The sequence below is a fragment of the Mustela nivalis genome, assembly GCF_964662115.1.
Source record: "Mustela nivalis genome assembly, chromosome: 4".
Classification (NCBI taxonomy): domain Eukaryota; kingdom Metazoa; phylum Chordata; class Mammalia; order Carnivora; family Mustelidae; genus Mustela; species Mustela nivalis.
Window position 1 is genome coordinate 147482937 of NC_139023.1, and position 25316 is coordinate 147508252.

At 44.1% G+C, this 25316-nt stretch overlaps 1 protein-coding gene across 10 annotated transcripts in view; it reads right to left on the reverse strand.

Annotated features, from left to right (window-relative positions):
* Positions 1-24842, reverse strand: part of ADRA1A (adrenoceptor alpha 1A) — a 119936-nt gene extending 95094 nt beyond the window's left edge. For 4 of the 10 annotated variants that reach the window (XM_082726829.1, XM_082726831.1, XM_082726830.1 and 1 more), the window contains exons 1-3: positions 23715-24842; positions 20870-22402; positions 205-253 (exon numbers count right to left, since the gene is read on the reverse strand). In XM_082726829.1, coding sequence (XP_082582955.1) covers positions 231-253; positions 20870-21752 — 906 coding nt within the window. In that variant the 5' untranslated portion in view covers positions 21753-22402; positions 23715-24842 and the 3' untranslated portion in view covers positions 205-230. The other 6 variants (XR_014310652.1, XM_082726824.1, XR_014310653.1 and 3 more) reach the window with 4 other exon arrangements.
* Between the last annotated feature and the right edge of the window lie 474 nt (positions 24843-25316).

The window sequence follows — 25316 nt, forward strand, 5'->3', positions numbered from 1 at the left end:
AAAGAGAGAGAGGGAGAAATAGACTCCCCACAGAACAAGGAGCCTGATGTGGACTTGATCCCAGGACCCTGGGACCATGATCTGAGCTGAAGGCAGACACTTAACCGACTAAGCCACCCAGGTGCCCCAATTAATGTGCTTCTATTGGGGGAAGTTATGCTATAGAATACAGAGGTAAAATCATGACAGATCTCTGTTACTTACTAGTTTGGTGTCACTGGATAGACGATTTAACCTTTATGAGCCTCATTTCCTGGGAAGGTAAAATAAGGATAGAAACACCGCATTATAACTTTACAAGGGAACTACAAAGTTAAATAAAATACCACTTGAACAATGGGCTAAGGATGTAGGGTTTGATGTACCAGACACAGAATGCATGTATGTCATGGATGACCTAACCATTTCATTTTAGAGAATGATCTTGAAGGCCAATATTTAAACCAGAAGAACTCCTAAAAGGGCAAAATTCCAGACTGTGTTAACTAATCTGAAGGAAAACAATCATCTGGAAGTCACAAACAGCCCATGATGGCTGCGCAGAGTCACACAGAGGTGAGAAGGAATCAGGGCAAGTCTGCTTTCTCTCTGGAATGATGAGGCCAAATGAAACTGTAAAAGGTTAAAAAGCAGTCCTCATACAGAGGCCAGAGCAGACAGAGGCCATCCAACCACAGGAGGAAACCACTCTTTGGTTTCCCACCAACAGGAGCTAAGCAGGACCTTGAATTCCGGACAAAGCCTCTCTTTTCACTTCCTCCTGTTAATAGAAAGAAGCTCAGAAAAACCACTCCCTACTTTTCACGGCCAAGGGTCGCTTTGTTATTTTTCCCCACAGGACCTATGCTTTGAAAAACTGTAAACGAGACAGAGTAGATAAAATGCCTAAAACACTGACTAATACAGATCTGTTGTGCCATGAATATTATTCACATAAAACACGTGCTTCTTTGTTTCTCCTCCTCTTTTTCTAAACAAAGACAGCATATCATCAGAGTTCTGAGCATCATGAGATGTTCAGAAGGAGACAGGTCTTTTCCAAAACCTTTGGAGTACGTGAGTTTTGGAATTCAGGATTTTTCAGATTTTATAAAGATTCTATGGTCTGTATATTGTGTGCCAGACACTACCACCAGAAGGGTGTGGGTCCGTATCAAAAAGAATCCACTTTTTGGATATCTACTTTGTGGATAAGATTGTCCACATCAAACACATAATCTTTATACAACTTAATGTGTGAATATAAAAATCTATAAAAAATCTGTATTCTATGTTCTATATTCTGAAATCTAGATTTTCATAGGTCTCATAAAATCTATAGATTCACACTGAGTGCAGATTGCATTCTCGCCAGATGAATTCTGATCAAGTTAGGTTTGGGGCCCCAAATTGGTTATGTAGAACGTTTGCATCTTCAGAGTTTTTGAACTTTGGTATTCCAAAGGAATTGTGTACCTCTACTAATCTGTGTAGTTCTTTTAAAAAGAGGTAGTCTTTTTGAAAGAGTTCATTAAACTTCAGAAAATGTAAAAAATAGTAGATAGCCACTTTAAAACTTAGTACAAATCTACAGCAATCGACACAGTGTGGTACTGGTATTAGGATAACAGACATGTAGAGAGTATGGAAGAGAATTAAGCGCCCAGAAAGGAGTCAAGTATCAATTATTAATTGAATGTTGACAAGGGTGCAAGGGGAAAAAGACAATCTCTTCAACAAGTGATTCTTGGGCAGCTGGATTTCCAAATACATGAGAATGACTGGAACCTTAACTCACACCAAATATAAAAATTAACTCAAAATGGGTCCAAATCCTAACGTAAGAGCTGAAATTCTTACGTTAGGTGCTCTTAGAAGAAAGCAGAAGCTCTTAGGTTACGGTGCTCTTAGAAGAAAGCAGAGTGATAATAAGTCTCTGTGACCTGGAGTTAGGAAATGTTTTCTCAGCTATGACACCAAAAATATAAACAACAAAAGAAAAAGCAGATAGACTGCACTTCATAAAAATGAAAGACATCTGTGCATCAAAGGACACTCTCAAGAAAGTGAAAGGGCAACCCACAGAGAGAATGTAAGAAAATATATACAAATCATATTAATGTGATAAGGGTCTAGTATCTTGAATATATAAATAACTCCTACAACTCAACAATAAAAAGACAACTTAATTTAGAAATGGGCAAAGGACTTGAACAAAACAGAAATTGCTTTAAAGAATATATGCAAATGGCTAGGGAGGCCTGGGTGGCTCAGTAGGTTAAGAATATAAGCAAATGGCCAAAAGGTACATGAAAAGATGTTTAACCTCAATAATTGTGAAGGAAATGCAAAATAAAACCACAAGGAGATAAGACTTTACATCCACTGGGATGGTTATAATTAAAAGGCAAAGAAAGGAAAATAAGTATTGGTCAGCATGTGAGGAAACTGGAGCCCTCATTCATTGCTGAGAGGTACACAAAATGGGGCAGAAGCTGTGGAAAACAGGTTTTTTTTTTATTCTTCAATAAGTTAAATATAGAAGTACCATATGACCCAGAGATCCTACTCTTACATATATACTGAGAAGAACTGAAAAGAGGTGTTCAAACAAAAACTTTGGCATGAATATTCATAGCAGCACTATTCACAAGAGCCAAAAGGCAGAAACGACTCAAATGTCCCTTGACTGAGGAAGGGATAAATAGAATATGGCATCCACATGATGAAATATTATTCAGTCATGAAAAGGAGTGAAAAACTGGTCTGTGCTACAACATGGAGGAAGCCTGAAAACATGCGAGGTAAAAGAAGCCAGGCAAAAAGTCCATATAGTACGTGTTTCCATTTATTTGCACTACTGAGATTTGGCAAATCCAGACAGGGGAAAGCAGATGGGCAGTTGCCAGAGGCTTGAGATGGGGGAGATGAGGAGTGACTGCTAATAGGTACAGAGTTTTGTTTTGGGGTGAAAATGTTTTGGAAGCAGATAGTGGGACAGTTGCACATTATTGTCAATGTACTAAATGTTACTGAATCATACACTGTAAAATGATTAAAATGGTGAATTTTATGTTATGTGAATTTTACCTCAGAAACAGTGGTTAGACAATTATTAGCTCCTGAGAAACCTTAGCTATATGGAAACCTTAGCGGGTTTTTTTTTGAATGACTAGCCAGGATGTAGGAAACACACTGAAAAGACTCTGAGTGATAACTGAAATTGGTGCTGTGCTTTTCTAAAGATGTGGACAGATTCTAGGAATTCCTGGAATAAAAAGCAGAGTTCCTCCGGCCTGTCACTGTTGTCATTTTGGGCTGGGTATCGCCATGTGGTGGGGCTGTCCTGGGCGCTGTGACAGGTTTAGCAGCCCACTAGATGCCAACAGCGCTTCCCAGCCCGACTGGGATACTGTGACAACCGAAAACGCCTCCACACGGTGCCACACGTCCCTAGGGAGCAAAGTTACCCCGGGCTGAGAACTGACTTCTGTGGGACAGTTTGTTCTTCTGGGATTTTACTTTCTCCCAGAGTCTCCTTTAAAAGAATCCACTTCTGAGCCTGTCCTTAAGTTATCTCTTAACGACGGTGAAATCGTTAAAAAAAAAATAATAAACCAACACAGTTGTCGATTGTAAGGAAGCTTCCAGAAACCTCTCTCGTTATAAGGGATCAACTACGTGATCAATTTGTAAACAGCAGGTTTCTCACTGGCAACTACATCGCCTGGCAATAAGCTAAATGTGGACAGCACATAAAAAAAAAAGAAAGAAAGAAAGTTAGTGTGCAACGTTCCCTTTTCAAACCCTTTTTGGGCAAAGACTACGGCTCTGCCAGCATTCCAGAATAATGACAGCTGATGTGCCCTTTGTCAACTTTCCCTCTTTCTCCTTTGAAAATGCAGACCTAACTCCTTCCAGAACCTCCTCAGACACCCTCTACTGAGTCTGGAATCAGACACTGTTAGCACAGAGAGCAACCTGCGGTCTAAATCCCCCCCACACACAATGGCCACTCTCAGGGAGGCGAGGTAGGAGGTCCAGGACCCCGGTCCCCTGGCTGCTTCGTTCCACCCGCCAGTACCACTTTGTGAAGCTGGAGTTTCATCTGATTTCATGTGAACGAAGAGTTCTGAAGCTGAGAAGTCTGAACGCCACTGGCCCTACACGAGTCCCCTTTCCTGCCGATGAGGAACTGAAACCCAGACTTTTAACTCATGGCCAGATCACTTTCCCCACTTCCGGGGCAGGCAGCCAAGGATCTCCTGCAAGACATCAGTCCATGTCTGCTGTGCCTGACTTTCTGCATCCCTACATGAGCACACAACTTCTACTGTATGGGCTTGTTCTAGGAATTAAACTGATGTAATCAATGGCATGTCAGCACCACTGCTATGAACTCAATGTGTGTGTCCTCCTCCAAATTCATATGTTAAAGTCCTAACCCCAGTGTGAAAGTCTCTGGAGGTGGGACCTTTGGGAGGTGATTTGGGTTAGATGAGGCCATGAAGGTGGGGTCCCCATGAGGAGATTGGTGCCCTTGTTAGGGGCCAAAGGGACCAGAGCTTGACCTTGGTCTGTCACATGAGGACACAGTGAGACACTGGACATCAGTGAACCAGGAGGAGGCCAAGCCCTTGACCATGCTACACCACGATCTTGAACTTCTCAGCTTCAAAAACTGTAAAAAATATCTGTCTGTTGTTTAAGACACCCAATCTGGGGGATCCTGTTACATACAGCAGCCTGGAGTGACTAAGGAAATACCTACCACGTCAGCTTCATAAACTACTTCATCTCTTTCTCTAGGAAGAGGATTGTTAACTCTCCACTTGAGTCCATCTAAACCTCATATGGTCAGGGCCACAAGAGAAGGTTCAGCTTACAGGATTATCAAGGGGCTTTGCCACTGTCCAGCCCCATGGGTATCTTCCTCCTCCTGCCTTGCCTGGAACCACAAGTTTCCATGGCACCAAAGGAAATGGTCACACATTGGGTTATTCTCATTTCTGCTTTCCATTCTGATATCAACGTGAGAGGTACCTGAGCCAAGGAGGTGACGTCAGTCAAGGTCAAGCTGAACTTCCTCATCCCCTTTCTAAGTTCTTGGTAAAGCTAAAAGAATAGAGCATAGATGACATTTTACACCACTGCTGAAAGACATGGGGGAAAGGCAACATCTAAGCCAGAACCTCTGAGAAATTTCTGGAACTACAGATTGGTCACAAGGCAGCCTGAATGAAGGACTGTTAAGTCCTCAGTTTATCTCAAGAAAAGAGGGTAAAGGTAAGATGTTTCCCAGTCGTTGCTTAGTGACACCCCCAGGGGCTTTGAATAATGACTCTGGAGACACAGGCAGACTCAGGGGTAGCTTTTCAAAGACAAATAGCAACTGTACTCAAGCTTCTGAGAAGAATACAATGCTGAGGTTCCCACAGGGTGGGAAGCCCCTTGCTTCTCTGAAGCAAGCTCCACAGACAAGTAAAGGGAGGCTTTCAGGGACGTGGATCCTCAAAAGATCCCAGATTTCTTTGTCATGCCACAAGGAGAAGACACCACCGAACCCTCTGGGCCACGGCAACAGGACGAACAAACTACTAAATAAAACTGAAACCTTTTCCTTCTATCTCCTTCTTGGCTCCCTGTGGATAGAGAGGTCTGTACCCTGGTAAACTTAAACTACAACAAAGACAATACTTTTCCTTCTCCTCTTAATCTGGGTCTGAGAGTTGGGCACAGGGACCCATCCAGTTCCAACCAGAGCTCACTTCTTATTTTATTTTCAGGTCATCCTTAATGAAGTTTAACAAAAAGAGAAGGATTACTGCTCACATGATAGATTCAGCTGTTCAGCGTATGAGGTGCCTCCGAGAAGTCCGAGCAAAAGCCCACCTTTCAGAGAGTGATATGGAAGAAAATCTCTCCGTTGTACTGCAATGGGACATAAGGAGCTTTTTGGATTATAAAGTCAGTGTAGGCAAGAATGACAAGACAACAATGTGCCAAACAAGTCAAGTGGAGCAGAGATAATGTGGAGGAGACTGGACATTCCTGAGACTAATTCAGTAAAATGGAACACAGACGTGAGAAACTTGAATGGAAGCCAGAGAAAGACAGCTGAAAAGGTGACAACATGAGAGGGGAAAGCAAAAGGAAAAGGAGGATGACACAGGAGCCACAATGAATTCCAAGGGGAAAAGCGAAGCAGAGGAAGTGAGCACTGAAGAAGCGATCTTTAAATTCAGAAGAAAAAAATGTGCAGTGGGTTCCAGGCAACAGCAATGAATATTACCCCCAAACCAGAAATTTCCAGGAGACATTTTTTAAAATTTGACTGGGAAAAAAATTCTATCCGCAACTCAAGTTGACCTCACATCGTTTATAAAGTGTATAAATACCAAGAAACAAAGGAGTACTTACAGTATTTCAAAATTAAGAAATATATGTATATAATTCAAGTTCTCTACTCAGGGAAGTTGCTGTTCGTGTGTTCAGGCTCTGGCATGTAAGGGCTTATAAAATGTGTTTTGCATATGTCTTCATGGGTAAAATTTTATTTGGTGTTATACTCTGCTTTAGGATAATAGTAAATATTTTAAACCTTGTGAACCATGTGGGCTCTGTAGCAACTCCTCAAGTTTGTCACCACTGTAGCCTAGAAGCAGGTGTGAACAATTGGTAAGCCAATGGGCATGCATGTGTTCCAATAAAACTTTATTTACAAAACAGGCCAGAGTTCCACATGGCAGACAGAGCAAAATCCTGAGCTCATGAGTAAGTAAATCACAGTATATAAGAGGAGGGCAATTGGTATTACTAGATTAAATTATAGAAAGACACAAAAGCAGGGTAGATAATACAATCATTTAATAGCAATAATCCAAATTTAAATGTAAAATTTCATTAACCCAAAGATGTGCTTCAGGAAGAAAAAAAAAATCCAAGCATGCTAAACTTGGCTTCCCTTACATGGGCAAAGGTGACTGATAGAAGTTGCGGTAAGAAATAACTGAAGGTTTAAAAAATGCTTTTGAAAAAAAAGAAAAGAAAAAAGAAAAGCTCTAAGATAACTTGTTGTAGAAATAAAACTGGGAGACAACTTTCCAAAACACTGCAGAATTAAAAAACAAAGAAAATAAATAGTACAATTTGCAAGAGACAGAAAACAAAGAAAAGGAAACAAATACAAAGCCAGAAAGCATAAAGCAAGAAGACAAACATCAAACCAAATATATCTGCTGAAATTGCTGGAAATTAGTTAAATCCTTACTGAGAGACAAATACCCAGATCAAATGCGTACACTATAAAAAAATCTATGTGATGCAAAATACACAAGCCGGTCCAGAAAAAGACAGGCAACGCTATGCGGGCAATGCAAACAAAACCAAATTAAAGATTACAGTATTAATCTTTTTAAATGTGCACATCAAGGAAAAATAAATAGGATAAAATTTTGTCTTTAATGAAGATATTAGCGACTCAGTCTTTAAAGTATCAAGCAACTGCATCAACATATATAAAGCAAACCTGTTAAAAATATGAGAATAATCGGAGAGTTATTCCCAGTAGCTGTGGGAAGCTTTAACCATACCTCCCTCAATATTTGACAAAGAAAACAGATGATGGATAAAGATAAAGAATAGTAAATTAGGAAGATCTTAAAAATGTCATTATTAAAGTTTAGTTAACAAGTACCTATTAAACAGGAATCTATTAAATATGCTGATTATTGATCATATGTTAAGGCACAAAGAAAACCTCACTGAATTCCATAAGCTAGAAATTATTTAGTTCACGTTTTCTGACCCCAATGTAGTAAATCTGAAATTGAATTTTAGAAGTGGGGCATTTAAAAACACCAATTATTTTCAAAGTAACTAACAGCAAGAACACTGCAACGAATCCTCTTACATCTACATAGGACAAAGGGAACACTGAAAGGGGAAATTGGAGCAACTAAATGAGAGCACTGCTTGGCAACACAGAGGGCAAAGAGCTCAAGCCTGCATGAAGGAAAACGTACAGCTTTTATTGTTTTGAATCTTAGACAAGAAAGAATGAAAATACACGAAGCAGACAATCTGTGCAAGGGAATTAAAAAAGGGCCAAATATAACCAGAAAAAGTAAAAGAAAGAAATGTCTAAAGATTAAATTATTGCACTTGAACACAGATTAAAAGGTTCAATATGTCCAGGACATGGGTTTCTTGAAAAAAAAAACTAGTAAAACAGACAATCTTCTGAGATATCTTAATGAAGACAGAAAGAAGAAAACATAAGCACATGATGTGGGAAATGAGAAAGATAGAAATGAAAAATTAAAGAATTTCCTGTAGAATTCTATGTGAAAATGTTAAGCCTCAAGAAGAAGGAAAATGGAAAATAAGAAAACAAAAATTATCAAATCTGACAATCAGAATAGACCACTATCCATGGAAGAAATAGAAACCAGTCTCCAAGAATCGCATCCATAAAAGGAGCTGTGCCCAAATGTTTTATGGGCAAGTTCTTTCAAACCTTCAAAGAACACATAATTCTTATGCTATTTAAACTGTTATGGATTGTACAAAAAAATGGGAAGTGTCACAGTTGACTTTATGATGTTAACATAAACTTGATACCAAAATGTGACAAACACACCACAATAAAATAAAATACATTTGCTTCACATAGAAATACAGATGCAATCCAGAAATAAGACATTTAGTATAATACAGCAGAATAAAAAAGGAAAATGCCACGGATCAAGATAGAATTTAATCCAAGAATACACAGATAGGTTAATATTATGAAATAAAATTTATCAGAACAGTGTCAAAGAAAAAAGGGGGTAGTGATGGGTAGCAAAAAAGAAGCATTTGATAAAATTAAAATTTAGTTTTGATAAGATGTTTCTATAAACTTCAGAAAGATACTGCCTTGATATGATGACGTGTGTTGATCTAAAACCAACAACGAGTGCCAAATCTAATGTTGAACCACCAAAGCAGTATTTCCCAAATCTACTATCATAGTTTTCTAGGACATGTTAGTAAGTGTGATGAAAAGTAAAGTGTAAACAATAGTTCAAAAAGTAGCCAGGGAAATGAATGGGGTGACATGTCATAAGTCTTAACAGGAGGACTCAGCATGATAAAAATGTCACTTTTCAAATTAATCTATACATCCTAAAAATCTATGATTAACATGTGACAGGATTTGTGTGTGGTGTGGGCTGGTGGGGGACGGGGTTTTTCTGGAAAAAGGAATGCGCAACGATGGACAAGATAATTTTGAAAAAGAATTTTCATCCGGGGCCTTAAACCAAAAAATGTTAAAATGTATTATGAAACCATAATAACTAAAATAGTGTACAGAACTGTCAAGTTACTGTGATGTACATCTGAAATATACATAATATTTACTATAATCTAATATATATTAAATTATGTTCTATATTATACATAAAAATATAGATATACTATATGATAAGTATGATATTTATGTCATAAATACAAATATTACATGTTATATGTGAGCCATACTACAATAAAAAAAAGAGTAAAAATTTTTAAATGAAAAAAAAATAGTGTGGCTCCAATACTAGAGCAGAGAAATGTAAATTATGGAACAGAAGTGGGAGTCCCAAGATTCTTTTTAATATAATAAAGGTGGTTTTCCAAGTAAGATAGGAAAGGATAGATTATTCACTAAATCTTTTAAGAACATCTCGCTTAGGGGCACCTGGGTGCTTAGTTGGTTGAGCGTCTGCCTTCAGCTCAGGTCATGTTCCAAGGGTCTTGGGATCAAGCCCCGCATCGGGCTCCTTGCTCAGCAGAAAGCCTGCTTCTCTCTCTCCCTCTGCCTGCCGCTCTGCTTACTAGTGTTCTCTCTCTATCTCTTTGTCAAATAAATAAATAAAATCTTTAAAAAAGAAAGAACAAAAACAAAAAAAAGAACATCAGGCTTAAAAAATAAAAGAATATCTGGCTAACCATCAAAATCAATACAGTTAGACATCACTGACCAAAGTACAAAAATAAATTCCAGTTGGATGACAAATGATGCCCTAAAAGAACAGGGGAAAACAGAGGTTATCTAACTGGCACTGGGGAACATCTCTCCAAGCATCCTCAGGAAGGCACAATTCATAAAGAATTAGATTAAAATATGTGACCACATAAAAAATGTTAAATGTCCATATATTCGCAAAAACCACAAAAACAATAAAATGTGAAAAAAAAAACCCAATGGAAAGCATAGTTGCTAAATACGTGCAAGAATTATATTATTAAGTACTCCTCATCTTTATTCCCTTTTTAGTAAACCTCTCTGTCTCTCTGTCTGAAATCCATCTGCCATTCCACAGAAGGGAGATGCCACCCAGGGAAGGCAGAAGACATGGTTCAGAGGAATGTCCTATTTAACCAGAAAAAGGAAGGGAATGTCTTCCCCATCTACCTTCTACAGGTGGACTGTGGGGGGAAAAGGGGAAGAAGGTAGTGAAAAGAGGCAGCTGGGTATTCTGAGCTCCCCTCTCAACAAGGACCTCGAGGCATTTACGATAAAGGTGGGAGTGAAGGTGATTTTTCCCACTCTCCATTCTGGGTATCTGGGAGATGTCACATGACAGCTACTGCACCGTGAAAGCTATAGCCGGCACAGCTGGGCAGAGAGCAAACCTGGTCAACACGCTAGTGTGGTGTGGTGCAGTGTGTGTGCTGTGTGTGGCATGGTATGTTATGTGTGGTATCTATGGTGGGTGTGGTATGTGCGGTATGGTGTGGTACGGTACAGTATGGTATGGTATGTGTGGTGTGGTGTATGTGGTATGTGTGGGGTGTGGGGTGTGGTATGGTGTGGTGTGTGTATGGTGTGGTATAGTGTGTGTGGTGTGATGTGGTATGGTGTGTGGTGGTGTGTGGTACAGTGTGGTATGGCGTGGTATGGTGTGTGTGATGTGTGTGGTGCGGTGTGGTATTTATTTGTGGTGTGTGTAATGTGGTGTGCTGTGGTGTGTAGGGCGTGTGGGGTGTGGTGTGTGTGGTGTGGTGTCCTGTAGTGTGTGTGGTATGGAAGGAACTCACGGGGATCTCCATGTCTCTCAAGGGATCAGGGGTGAAACATTGTGGAGGACTTTAGCTCAGGAGCAAGAGATGATCACGGGGGGCTCTAGGGACAAAATGATTCCCTGGGTCATCAAGTGGGACAATGGACCACAATGAACAGCCTCAGACTCATCAGAGGACAACTAGTGCTTAGTCACTATACTACACCATCCTCCCCAAAGCAGGACACAAAAAATCACACTTAAGTGTCAGCCAAGTGTCCTAATTTCCTCTCCACATACCCAGGAGATCATGTGAGCCCCTCGACCTGGTCAACAACTTAGCGGACAAATCTGTATGGCTTGTGTTACTTCAAAGAGACTAAGGATATAAAGACGCTGCTTAAACGAAGGGATCAGGCTGAGCTTATTGGATTTGACTAAAAGTGTGTGTGGGTGTGTGTGTGTGTGTGTGTGTGTGTATTTCCATGGAGTTCATGAAAAAGATCACATCACTTCGTGGAAAATAAAGAAGCTACATTTTCTCAGCAATATCTGGTTATAGCATGAGAAAAAAATTGGCAACCCAGTATATACTATAAATAAGTGATTAATATCTTCAATGTATAAAAATGAGCTTACAAATAGAAAAGAAATAAAAATAAATGGCTTTATAAAAAGCAGCAAAAAAGCAGACAAGCAATTTTGCATTACAAAAGTCGAAATACAAATGACTATAAGAATACAGGGGGGACATTTTTCAAATAGCAAAGAAATATACAACTTAAAAATGAGAAGCTGTGATGCAAGCCTCCAGCTAGCAAACCAAAGGGCACTAAAATACAGGGAACCTGTTGGACAAGGAAGGTGGGTCTTCCCATCCGAACCTGAAACCACGAGGCAAGAAAACATAGCAAAGCCTTCCTCCTTAAATGCTGTCTCCTTCAAAGTAATGACTTGCCTGTCTGTAGCCTAATTTGAAAGAGTCGGCTATTGTTCAAAGCATTGTTGGAACTCATTCTAGATGTTTTCTGAGCCTGCAGCACATTCTTCTGAATATGACAGTAAATCTTCATTGACAGTTTCGTCTCGTGGAAAGAGCCAGAATTAATTTAAAGCCAAGTCTGCTTATACTATTTGTGATCAGAGAAAGGCTTTCTCATAAATCTGTGCCAGAGGCAATGACAAGGAGGAATTCCAGAACTATGTAGCAGCTCACGAAAATAACTATTTGCCACCGCAGGTGGGAAGGATGGCGCCTGGTAAGACATGGCTCACCTGTCCCGTGTAAAGGTCTCCCACTGGCCTTTCCAGAGTCCTCTTTCCACGAAGCCTTTGACAGTCTGAAATATAGGCTTGGTCATGTCACCCTTGTTCCTGGTTAAAAACTCATAAAATGGCTCGAAGAGCGTATCTGGTCTGGTTCCTTTCTCTCCAGCTTCATTTGTTACCAGCTATCTCACACGCCTTTGTTCTGGTCACACCAGCCAACAGTCTTATCTTTTGTGTGTTCGTTTGTTTTTTCAGTACATGAAGGGGACAGTCTGTGTCTATCCAGTGGCAAAGGAAGGATAAAGGATTTTGGACTTGTTCACTGAATGCAACCCCTTTACCCCCACTGCCTCAGAGCTTGGGAGAACATTTGTGGGTCATACGCCCACAAGATAGAGCAGAGGCTGACTGAGAGAGAAAATGCAAGTGTGAGCAAATGTTAAGTGGTGAATCTAGTGAAGGACAGAGAAGTGGCCATCGTACTTTCTTGCCATTTTTCTGTGTGTTTGAGATTTTTCAGCATCAAGTTTGGGAAGAAGGGAGGAGTCTCAAATATTCTTAACAATTTGTTCTGAAATTAGGGGAAAGAAAACATCAGTGGAAAGTAAACTCATGCTACAGATCTCACCAGGCTATTGAGAACCTTTCCATTCTGTGTCTTGAAGAATAAGATCTACATGGCCCCCGTGCTCAACATACAGCAAAAATGATAAGTTTTCTAGAAAAGGCATCACAAAACCATGGGCAGAAAGAATTAACACACAGCAGATGGGGGAATGTCCATGAGGACTTTCCAGACAGCTAACCTTGTTGGGGTCCTGACCCATTCTGGACCCCCCAATCCACCCCATCACCCTTGCAGCCACGGAGCATCTCCCCATGCTGCACATCTTGGCTCAAAGGTCAAGCCCTCCTTTGCAGCAAGTCTTTTCTGCCCTCCCTGCTCAGGGTCATTCTTATCCACAGTATATGTTTTCATGGTACCACCTACATTCTCTGCACTGTACACAGTTTGGTTTTTTTAATCAGACATTATCTGATCCAAAGAGATTAGAAGCCTGCGGGAAGGCGAGGACCCAGACTCTTCTTACCTGGCGCATGGCATAAAGCCCAGCATATCGGAAATTCTCAATAAAAAACTAGCAGATAAAAGAGAAATGCTATTTGATATGCTTGTGAGAGAGATGTGCTGCAAGGTGGTCAAAATAACCCTCCCTCCCTCTGTGCATTCACCAGTCGCTCATCAGGACATCAAGCTATGTCCTTCCCCCCTGCACCTGTGTGGGCCTTATAACTTGCTTTCACTGCAGAGTGAGACAGCAGTGACACTGGGCCAGTTCTAGCTCTTCAAAGGCCTGGCAGTGTCTGTCCTGGCTCTCTTGGAAAGAATTACCAGGCTATAAGAAAGCTGGTCTAATCCAAATGGCCAACAGACACATGAAAAAGCGCTCCACATCACTCGGAATCACTTGGAATCAGGGAAATACAAATCGAAACCACAGTAAGATACCACCTCACACCAGTCAGAATGGCTAAAATCAACAAGTCAGGAAACGAGAGGTGTAGGAGAGGATGCCTACACTATATGGAGTGCAAGCTGGTGCAGCCACTCTGGAAAACAGCATGGCAGATCCTCAAAAGTTGAAAATAGAGCTACCCTACGACCCAGCAATTGCACTACTGGGTATTTACCCTAAAGATACAAATGTAGTGATCTGAAGGGGCATGTGCACCTGAATGTCTATAGCAGCAATGTCCACAATGGCCAAATTGTGGAAAGAACCTAGATGTCCATTGACAGATGAATAAAGAAGGTGTGGTGTGTGTACACACACACACACACACACACACACACACACACAATGGAATACTATGTAGCCATCAAAAGAAACGAAATCTTGCCATTTGCAACAATGTGGATGGAACCAGAGGGTATTATGCTGAGGAAAAGAAGTCAATCAGAGAAAGACAATTATCATATGATCTCCCTGATATGAGGAATCTGAAAGGCAGGGCAAGGGATCGTGGGTGGAAGGGAGGGAAAAATGAAACAAGATGGGACCGGGGAGGAAGACAAGCCATAAGAGACTCTTAATCTCAGGGGAAAAAATGAGGATTGCTAGAGGGGAGAGATGGGGTGGCTGGGTTAAGGACATCATGGAGAGTACGTGCTATGGTGAGAGCTATGAACTGTGTAAGCCTGATGATTCACAGACCTATACCCCTGAAGAAAATAATACATTATATGTTAATGAAAAAAAGAAAGAAAGAAAGAAAGAAAGAAAGAAAGAAAGAAAGAAAGAAAGAAAGAAAGAGAGAAAGAGAGAAAGGAAGAAAGATGGTCAAGGGGTGCCTTGGTGGCTCCGTCACTTAAGTGTTTCGCTCTTGGTTTGGCTCAGGTCCTGATCTCAGGGTCGTGGGATCGAGCGCTGTGTCAGGCTCTGTGCTCCGCAGGGAGTGTGTTGGAGATTCTCTCTCCCTTTCTGTCTCCCTCTACTCCTCTCGCTCATGTTCATGCTCTCGCTCTCTCTCTCTCCCTCTAAAATAAATACTAAGTCTTGAAAGGAAGGAAGGAAAAGGGGAAAGAAAAAGGGAAGGGAAGACAAGGGAAGGGAGGAAGGGAGGGAGGGGAGAAACGTGGGTGTATAACCACTGGAGGAAGAGACGGCTGCCAATTCTGAGAGGCAGCCCCAATGGTCAGATAGATGTACTGGGCTTTGACTCATCCCTGTCCCACAGAATCGTGAGCTATAAAACATTTGTTGTTTTAGGCTGCTATGTTTTGGGATGGTTTGTGGTAGAGCCAGAGTAACTGAGAAACTGGCCTCCTATCTCAAAATTGTAGCAACTCTTAGATTATCTTCACACCGTTATCTCTAAGAGGTCAACCTTCCCCATGGAGAATCAGGGCCTGACCTCTTCCCGTCTATAGCCAAGCAACCCGATGTCTGGTTATTTGGGGCATCCACAAGAGTCGTTATATGTCATTTATCTGTCATTACCTACACTTGCCCATCTTCCTTGCCCTGTCTCACGCATCACCATCTGGAACTTAGTGATGCATTTCATTGTGCAGATTTTCAGCTTCACTAGAGCAGGGATTTCGTTCTTGTCTTTTTCTGCAGCGATTCTCTAGCTGCCTGGCCCAGCGGGTGCTCCATGAAATTTTGCTGAACAAATGAATCTTTCTTTGCCTCACTGCTTCTACCCAGTAAGCCCCTTGCCAGCTCTGCCTCCCCTCAAACACCCCATTTTATTTTTTTTTCTTTTTTTTTAAATTTTATTTATTTATTTGACAGAGAGAATTCACAAGTAGATGGAGAGGCAGGCAGAGAGAGAGAGAGGGAAGCAGGCTCCCTGCTGAGCAGAGAGCCCGATGCGGGACTCGATCCCAGGACCCTGAGATCATGACCTGAGCCGAAGGCAGTGGCTTAACCCACTGAGCCACCCAGGCGCCCCAAACACCCCATTTTAAAACACATTCTTCCTCCTTACTGCAACATGGTCCACTATCTTTTTAAATTTTAACATAAATATCAAATAGTCTATGTCCACAGGAGCCACAACTCAGCCCAACACTGCCTCCTTTGACTCAGAGGTCACAGCAATGAATAGGTCCAGCAATAATGCCCACTTTGTCCTGAAATCAGAGATCCAGAGTCCTGACACACCAATACGTTCAGTAAATGTCCCCATCTTTTCTTTCTTTTCTACTTTTCCCACCCGGCCCAATGACTCTGGAACTGGCAGGCTCTAGACCAAGGGATGAAACAAGCAAAGACGATACCCGCTCTAGAAAAGCTGGAGCTCTCCAGAAGATGTATTTTTCACCCTTCCTTCTTTCGCCTTCCTATTCTCCCTATTCAGCTCCATGACCAAAACCTGGCTTTTCCACACAGTCACTGATAACCGCCTCAGAGGTGACGTCCCTCCTTACAAGGGGTTCTGACTCAACATTTTCACCAAACACTGAGGCGGCAAAAAGAAAACAAGACTTGAGGGTGGGCAAGTCCATCTCTACCGGCAATCACGCTTCTCAGTCCAGTCCGACACCTAGCCTGTCCTTGATGGCTGGAGCTGGGAAGGAGGGAAGTGTGGAGGTGCTGGGGAGCCCTCTCACAGGGTAGAGGAGCGGCCTTCGGCCACGGAAGAGTGCTTACTCACTATCCTGGGCCGCTTCCCGCACCTGTGGGCACTTTGCTCCTTGGTTTTGTACACCTCGTGTGTCCCTGCCTGCCTTCGTATTGGACCCCGCTCTCCTCTGACAGCCTAGCTCGGACTGATAATCTCTGCTTCCCAAGAGAGCACTTGTCATACTTAAGAACTTGTGTCCATTGTGTCTGAAAATCTCATGGCATGTTTATTCTTCGGTTCACGTTTTGCATGAAAAATGTCCTTAAAACAGCTACTAAAAACAAATAACATCTCACTGATGGCCCAGCAGAAGTAGTGTAGGCTTCAAGTCCCTGCTCAGTCAACAGTGGCACTTCTAGAAGTCTCCTCAGTGACCTCCAGACACAGTTCACGGTGATATTCTTTTGCACTTCGAATACCACTTCATAGGCTTGTGGTAATTGTTCCTAATTTGTTTCCTTAACTAGACTGTGCTTCCCTTGAGGGTTGGGAATGTGCTTTATTCATCTTTTTGCTCTAACTCAGTGCCTGGTACTTACTATACAGTCAATCCATCCTGGAAGAAATAGTCTCTCGCTCAGACGGTAGCATGGAGAAACTCTGGACCACAGATCCTGGTAGGTTCAGGGACCTCCTTCCGACTGAACAGCCCGGTCAGACTGCCAACTGTACGTTTTCAATTTCCTTCCTGCCACACTGCATTATTGGGATTTAAAGGAGGCCCAGTGATTCTGGGTGCTGCTGTCTTACCACGGCTTCCTGACACTGTAACCCCTCACCTCAAAGTCCCTAATTCCCCAAGAGAGCAGATCCAAGAGGGAGGCCATGGTTAGACTAGAGTTCTCTCTGGTTCACTCTCTGAATCTGTGTGACTCCTAATCTGTTCCAGTTCATGCCCTTACTGTGGTTCCTGACCCTCTGCCTCTTAGCTATTGGGGAGGGACACCAGCCTTCTTGACTGGTCTTCCTTTCAATTTATGACTATAAATCTCATATATGTCCGTAGGACTTTCTGGGAATGCTACGAAATTTCCGTCATCTATTTGCACCCTTGCCTCAAAGATTAATATTTCACATCTTCTTTTGCTCCTCAAACCAACGTCACGTTCTATGCCTTCTTCACCTGTAGCTGATGATCTTGCTTTTGTTTAGGTCAAGGGCATGAATACACTCTGAAGAGCTGATTACGCTTCTCCTACGCGTCTGCTCGTCTCTGTGCTTACAGACCCCGGCTTCTCCCTCGCTTCTCAACACTCCACTTGGGCACTGAATCCCACCTCCTCCCTCAACTACACCATCAGCAACTCTACTCCATCGTTCCGTCAGAATATACACATGGTATCCTATCCCCCACCTTTTGAAATTCTCTCCAGATCCTTCCGGCTCTCTTCCTCTATTTCCCCACTCCACTGTCTAGAAAAGACTTTCCCAAGAGTTGTCTCTTTTCACTGCTCTCACTTCATCTCTCATTCTCTCTGGGAAGCACAAAGTCAGGCTTTTGTCTCCCTCACTCTACTGAGACTGTTATCCTCAAAGGATGTCCTCATATCTCCAAGGACCTCCTCCACATGGCCAAGTCCAATGTTGATTCCCAGCCCTCCTCTGACTTGGCCGAGCAGCTGCCTGTGACACAGCTCAATACTTTTGCCTTCTTGAAACATTTCCATTTGGCTTTGGGAACAATGCAGTCTCCTGGTTTTCCTCCTACCTCCCTGCCCACTCTTTCTCAACTTCTTCTGCTAGTTGGTTCTCCTCCTCTTCCAGGTCCTCAAATACCAGAATGCCATGGGTTCTGTTCTTATTTCTTCTTTCTCTCCATATGTCCTCCCTTGTAGACCCGTCCACTTCTGTGGCTTTAAGTATGTTGCTGTGTCCCCAGTTTACAGGGTGCCCCAGCTGCCCCTCTCAGCTTGGAGCTCATGTATGCAACTGCCGGCCACTTGGCCTCTCTACTTAGATGGTGAACAGACACTTCTCAGCAGGGCTACACAGAATAAACACTTGTGTTTCCCATTCCTGCCAGCCCCTAACAACTCCATCATTCTCTAGTTTTCAACCAGATGCACTATTGTTTACCCCAGTGCTTATGCCCCAGAACCAGAAGTTATCTTTAATTCCTCTCTTTTTTCTTATACCCTATGTCCAAACTTGTCAGCTCCACCTGCGAAATAAGTCCTGAATGTAATCACATCTCACACCCCACCTGTTCTCCCCCAAGCGCTAGGCATCACGACTTCTCCACCCTTGGCCGCTCTAACAGCCTCCCACCCAGTCTCCCTGCTTCCACAGTTGGCCCCCAAACAGCCCACTCTCGACCCAACAACCCGAATGATCCTTTAAAAATCTAAAACCAGCCACCCCCCTGCTAAAACCTGTCTGAGGGGATGGCATCCCAACGCAATTGGAATAATAGGCAAATTCCACTAGGGCCTAAAAGATCCACAGCGCTCTGACCTCGTCTCCACAACGCGTTTTTGAACTTGTCTGCCCACACGTTCTCTGTCGTTCAGCCACTCTGGCCTCTCTGATCTCCCTTGAATAGGTCAGGCTACTTTCCAAACTTGCCGTCCCTCTGCCCAAAAGGCCCTTCCGGACTTGGCAATGTTTGCTCCTCCATATCATTCCTCCGAGAGGACTCCTCTGATGACCCACCCCATTGCCCTACAAATCTTTATGCTCTTATCCTGCCCTTTTTTTTTTTTTTTTTTTTTTTTTTTTTTTTTACTGCTTAGTAATCCTTGACTTCTTAAGGTGCATTCATTTGTTTGTCTACCTCCCTTAAGAGAATGCAAACATTTTACTGCCAAGGAATTTGTCGCCTTGTTCAAACTACCCATCGAGAACCAGTGCTCAGTGTAACAAATGCCGTATGAGCACACAGATACACGAATAAACTTCAGGGGGAAGAGATGGGAGGCAGAAAGGCAGGGAAACCGTGGCTCAGGCAGGGTGTTATTTAAATAAACTCAAAGCTGTGATGTACTTCCAGGAACAGAGTCAGCAATCGTGATAGGCAGGCACCATGGAGAGCCAGCGAGAGGACTCAGGAGGGCCTCTTAAGCAGCCCCTCTAGAGAGAAATTTCTGCAACCATCAAAATGTTCAATATCTCTGCTGTCCCCAACAGGAGCCACTGGCCATGTGTGGCTATTGAGCACTTGAACTTTGGCTAGTGAGAATGAGGGACTGAATATTAATTATCTCTAATTTTAATTCATATTAAACAGCCACATGCAGCTGGTGGCTATGCTATTAGCAAAGCTCTAGAACTTGAAGAATCGCTTCACTCCACTTGGGATTTCAGAATAATAATTGGAGAAGGAGAATGAAATAAAGATCCTGGACAAATGAAGTTTTGAGTTGGCCTCAGAAACAAATAGCTGCTATTACAACACAGAGTTGCAAGTTAAAGTACTTTGAATGCATGCCACTTAAATTTACCTCTAGAGTGCCAGAAACAAACTTTTACTAATTTTTATCTTTTTTTTTTTTTTCTAGAGTTAGTGGACAAGCAATGCGTGGGTCTATATTTGAGCTCACAAACTAAAAATAGCAAACAACCATTTTGGGATCTCATGAAGGCCTCTCAGATATAGATGACTAGTCCAAGTGGATCAGCTTGCTGATACTTACAATGTGCTAATTAGTTTTGACAATAGCTAATATGGCATTTGCAAAAATTGGATTTGTAACATTACTGTATTATTTTCAAACAGTGTCATCTGCAACTTTCAGAATGATCTTGGACAAGACTACTGTTCGTTTTAATACTACTAAAATAAAGGGGTAAGTATTCATTTATTGGAAACATTATGTTGAATTCTTTAAAGCTTAAATTCGTGTGGACACAAAATCATCTTTTTTTTCCCCTTGCCAGTGGCTGGCCACACTTTCTTCCATACTGAGTCCAGAAAATAAAATTAACACAGATATAGAACATAAGCAGACCATTATGACTAACCCTTAGGAGTAATCTAATCTAATAATAAAATTACACATTTGTTCAGAATAAGTATGGTGCTTATTTTTAGGCCAAGAGAATTTGCAGTCCAAGCGGCAGAGGTGAAAGTGGCATTCCACAGCCCCTGCCTAAGTGTGTGCCCAAGACTCTGAGACTCCAAAGAAGAGGGATCTATTTAAATTAAACCAATGCTTAAAGGCATTAAGAAAAGTTGACGTTCTTATTAAGGAGACCAATTAATCTGCTGGAAGCCACTTTACACTAGTTGAAAAAGTGCTCTAGGACATAATCATATAAATGAGACTGCGAGAAGAAAGGGAACTAAAATTCACTTTTCTACAAGGGAGCATTTTCCAAACTGCCCCCCACCCCCACCTCGGGCTTTGCTGTTTGAAATGCAGATTCTTTTACTTTCCCCCGCCCCCCGACCCCCGCCCTTGACTGTGAGTCTGGGGGAAACAGAGGGGAGCAATTTAACAGGGTGTTTAAAGACTTACCAATGGGCATCACTAGGAAAAAAGGCAGCCAGCAGAGGACGAAGCAGCCCACCACGATGCCCAGTGTTTTGGCCGCTTTCTTCTCCCGGGAAAACTTGAGGAGCCTCACTGAGAAGTGCGTCTTGCTCTTGGCGCTGGACACCCCGGTGCCTCCTACTGGGGCATTTTTCCGATGGATGCGGAGCGTCACCTGCTCTGAGTCCGACTTGTCGGTCTTGAGGCCAGACTTGAGGCCCCTGCTTTCCCTCTTGGCCACCACGTACACCCGACAATACATGACCAGGATGATGGTCAGAGGCACGTAGAAAGAGCCCAGTGCCGAGAAGAGCACGTAGCCGGGCTCCTCGGTGATCTGGCAGATGGTCTCGTCCTCCGGGGCAGGCTGCCTCCAGCCGAAGAGCGGCCCGATGGAGATGACGAGGGAGAGCGCCCAGACACAGAGCAGAGCCATTAGACCCCTCTTCTGGGTGACGATGGTGGGGTAGCGCAGCGGGTAGCTCACACCTATGTAGCGGTCGATGGAGATGATGCAGAGTCCCATGATGGACGCGGTGCAGCACAGGACGTCCACCGCAGCCCAGATATTGCAGAAAACCCTGCCAAAGGCCCAGTAGCCCAGGATCTCGAAGATAGCTGAGAAGGGCAGCACGGTGGAGGTGAGCAGGAGGTCGGCCACCGCCAGGTTGACGATGTAGTAGTGAGTGACCGAGTGCAGATGCCGGTGGCAGGCCACGGAGAGGATGACGAGGATGTTGCCCAGCACACCGAAAATGATGAGGCCCCCCAAGATCACTCCAAGCAGAATGGCCTTGGATATGTTCACCGGTGCCGACGGGTGGGTGCAGTTGGAACTGTCCGAGGCATTTCCAGAGAGAAACACCATGGTCCCAGCCGGGGCCGGCGAGGTCCGGCTCTCAAGAGCCACCCCCGGGCGAGGGCGGAGGCGGAAGCGGGGGAGCAGAGTCAAAAGGTCTCGGCTCAGGGGAGCCCTGCCCGTTGGGGTTAGCTGGGGGTGAGAAGCAACCCCGGCCTGCCGCGCAAACCCTCAGAAGGCCACGCAAAGGGGCAGGACGTTAAAGGTGACATGGCCGGGGGCGCGCGGGGCTACCCGCGGACCCTGTCCTCCCGGAGCGCTGGCCTCCGGCCCCAGCTCCCTTCCTACCCGAGGCTTGGCGCGAAGCTCGAGGAGGCACGTTGCAAAGTGCAGTCGCCGAATTACAGGGGCCCGCTTTTAAGTGCTGTCTGATCCGTCCTGGTTAGAAGATTCAGCATTTTGCACGTTATTTAGAATTCAATAGTCCAGCGCCAGTCTCCCCGCAAACCACAATCAAGAACGGGTTTGCCGTCGACTCTCAAAGGCGGGGATCGCCAGCATCTGGGCGCTTCTGCCGGCCCGCAGTTACCCACAGGGTGACTGGACCGCGGTGGACTCGGGCTACAGATGCAGCTTCTCCGCGCGCAGGCCGGGGGAAGTGGATTTGAGATGTTGGCCAAGAGCGAGGCGACTGCGGGTCGTTGTTTGCTCTCGTTCTCCTGAAAGAGCGCAAAGAGAAGGGCGGCGTGTGTACCAGGCGCCCCGGGAAGCGAGGCCAAACCCGGGCTCGACGGACCGTGGGCGGCGGCTGGGAGCCCCGCCGGCTCTGCGGTCCCGGAGCGGCGTGCCCTGCTGCAGCAGAGGCGGCGCGCTAGAGGACCGCGCGCTGTGCCCCCGCCGCTGGGAACCTGCCCTGGCGCGCGGCCCGAGGCCTCCGAGATCCGAAGCAAACCAACCCAAAGCCGCCGCGGCCAATGATGAGCGGTCGCACAGCGAAATTAAAACCCCGCGAAGCTCGCGAGGCGGGACTGCGGCTGATGTGTGTGTGTGTGTGTGTGTGTGTGTGTGTGTGTGTGTGTGTGTACGCGAGTGTGTGTAGCGTGGAGCCGAGTCGGTGAAAACTGGCGGTTGCCGTTTAAACAGGTTGCTTCGCAGCCACCTGGAGGGGGCGGCCTGGGAGAGGGAACCGCAGCTGCCCGGGCACCGCAGGCCAGCCAGAGCCGCGCGCACGTTCACGCCCGAGTTACTCGCACTTGGGTGTGCTGTGCGCGCGGGTCTGTGGAGCAGCCCCGCCGGCTCGAGAGCCAGGTCCCGAGCACAGCCTGTCGGGCCCGAGGGCTGAACGCGACCCGGGTCGGTCCAGGAGCCCTTTTCAAGCCGCAGGATCGGCCGGGCGGGAGGACTCGAGCCACACCCGGACCGGCCGCGCGGGTGCAGGCGAAGTGGTGGGGAGGGCAGGCGCCCCTCTGCAGAAGGGGCTTTACAAGTGGCGGTCACTGCGGACTGGGTAGGCTAAAAAATCAGGAGGAAAAGTGGGCGCTTCGCGGTTTTCTGGGCTGAGGCCACGGTCTGTGTGAGAAACTTAGGTTTCCACGACTGCGAGCCGACCCCAGGGACTCAGGCAGGAATGTGAGGGGTGGGTGGGGGGGAACGCATCTTCCCTTCGAAGGACTCTGGCTGGGGGCAGGCCCTGAGGCGGGACCCCAGGGGCAAAGACTATTGAGAATAAAATCACAAGTTCAGGAGCTCACAGGTGGTACTAAAAAAGCAAGCAACTGCAGAAAGCCTCTTGCCTCTACCTCGGGGCGATAAATACGGGCTGAAAAGCACACTTGTTAACTAGGAGGTAACTTTCTAAAATATATAAGGGAATCAGGGTGGGGTGGAATGGTGGTGTCACAGCGGGTGAAAAAAGCGGGATGGGGGCGCTTAGGTAAAGTGCGGGTTCGGGCTCACCGGGAAACTAGGGAGCTGGGCCCTCACCCACCCCGCCCTCCTGGACGCCCGCGTCCTGCTTTGCCGCGCACTCACCTGGAACGGAGTGAGGACCGGGGATTCGGTCCCACGAGCAGCCCTGCCTCTCTGGGGGAAGAGGCGACCGTCTCACCAAGGAACCAATTCTTAGTTCTTCTGCACCCGCTGACTCACCCCTCCACCACAGAGGTCTTTAAGCTCCCAGCTCACTATCGCTTTACCTGCAGAATTTAAAATAAAGAGTGAAAATAGAAAAAAAAATAGCCAAGCAATAACTCCACATTTACCCTTTAAATATTCATCTCCCCGACATCAGCAAAGAATGGCAAGCAACTTTGCAGCTAGATCTTGCTGACGTCACACAGGCAGTAGCCCCGGCGAGTACCGTAATCGGCTGTTTACCGTATTACTCTGCGGCAACAGGCAAAATGCGCACAGCCGTATTTTTTTCCCCTCCCGCCTCTCCTGAGTGTATTAAGTTTTCGCTTTACTTTAAAAAGGTTTGTGTGGGTGGGTGGCTGTGGGTGTGAGTGTGGGTGTGACTTTTATTTATAGTAAGTAACTTCTTTAAATGATAGGATTTTTAAATAAAAGAAAAATTGACACTTGCCGCACAGATGTTATTGCATGTATGGTGTGTTCAAAGGAATGACCCAAAAGTTACATTTGAACAGCTTTATTCAATTAACACTTGGACTAGTTTCTGTTAAAATCAAGAAAAGCATGTTGTTATACCAAATACGCAGGTAAATTATATTATTTGCAGATGTTTTAAGATGAGAGTAAAATCAGATAACATTTAATAAATCTGATTGTAATAAAATTGTGATTCTGAGAAGATAAGGTGAGCATATCTAAACTTTATTAAATATGATCCATCTCTTATTTCTTTAAACAAATGAATTTAAAAAGCATTGTAGTGCCGGTGTAGTTTCCAAACACGGTTTGGTGTTGGTAAAGTGCCACAGATTCTCTTGCAGTTCTTAGAAGAAAATGTATTTTTTTAAAGGAATGTTAATTCTGTTACTTCTCTTTTAATTCTTGTTGATTCACTAAATAGTTGGCATATGACAAGCTGACATCACCAATTTTATTTGCCTTTTTTTCTGGTAAATTCCGTGTTCTGTTTACCTTGCAACTGGATAAAGCCATATGTGTTTTTGGAATATTGGGAAAATACTAAAATTTTCTGTACTCTGATTCCCACCTCCTACATCATCTGCTTTCATCTTTATTGATTTAGACAAAATACACTGTTCTTAGAATATTTACAGGTACCCCTAAACCTAGTAACAGAGAACTTTGACCCATGGTATGCATTGGAATTCTCTCCCTTGAACAAAAGTTAATTGATATTGTTTTTTCCAAGGGGATGTTTGGGAGGCTCTTTTATAGCAAAATACCTCTAATGCCTTGGAGGAATGCCCATGGAAAGATCAGAGAGCACTACCTCATTAAAAACCCAATATTTAGACTTCCTTTTCTCTTACACAAAATGACACCCACCTCCCCCATCTCTAGGGCTAGTATGTATACCTATCACATTTGATTAGACTTTAATATCATTTGATTGGACTCTAATATTATTTTAAAAATATATACAAAAATGGCTTGCTCATCCATAAACTGAATTTAAGGTTGTAGAAGAATAGTGGATAA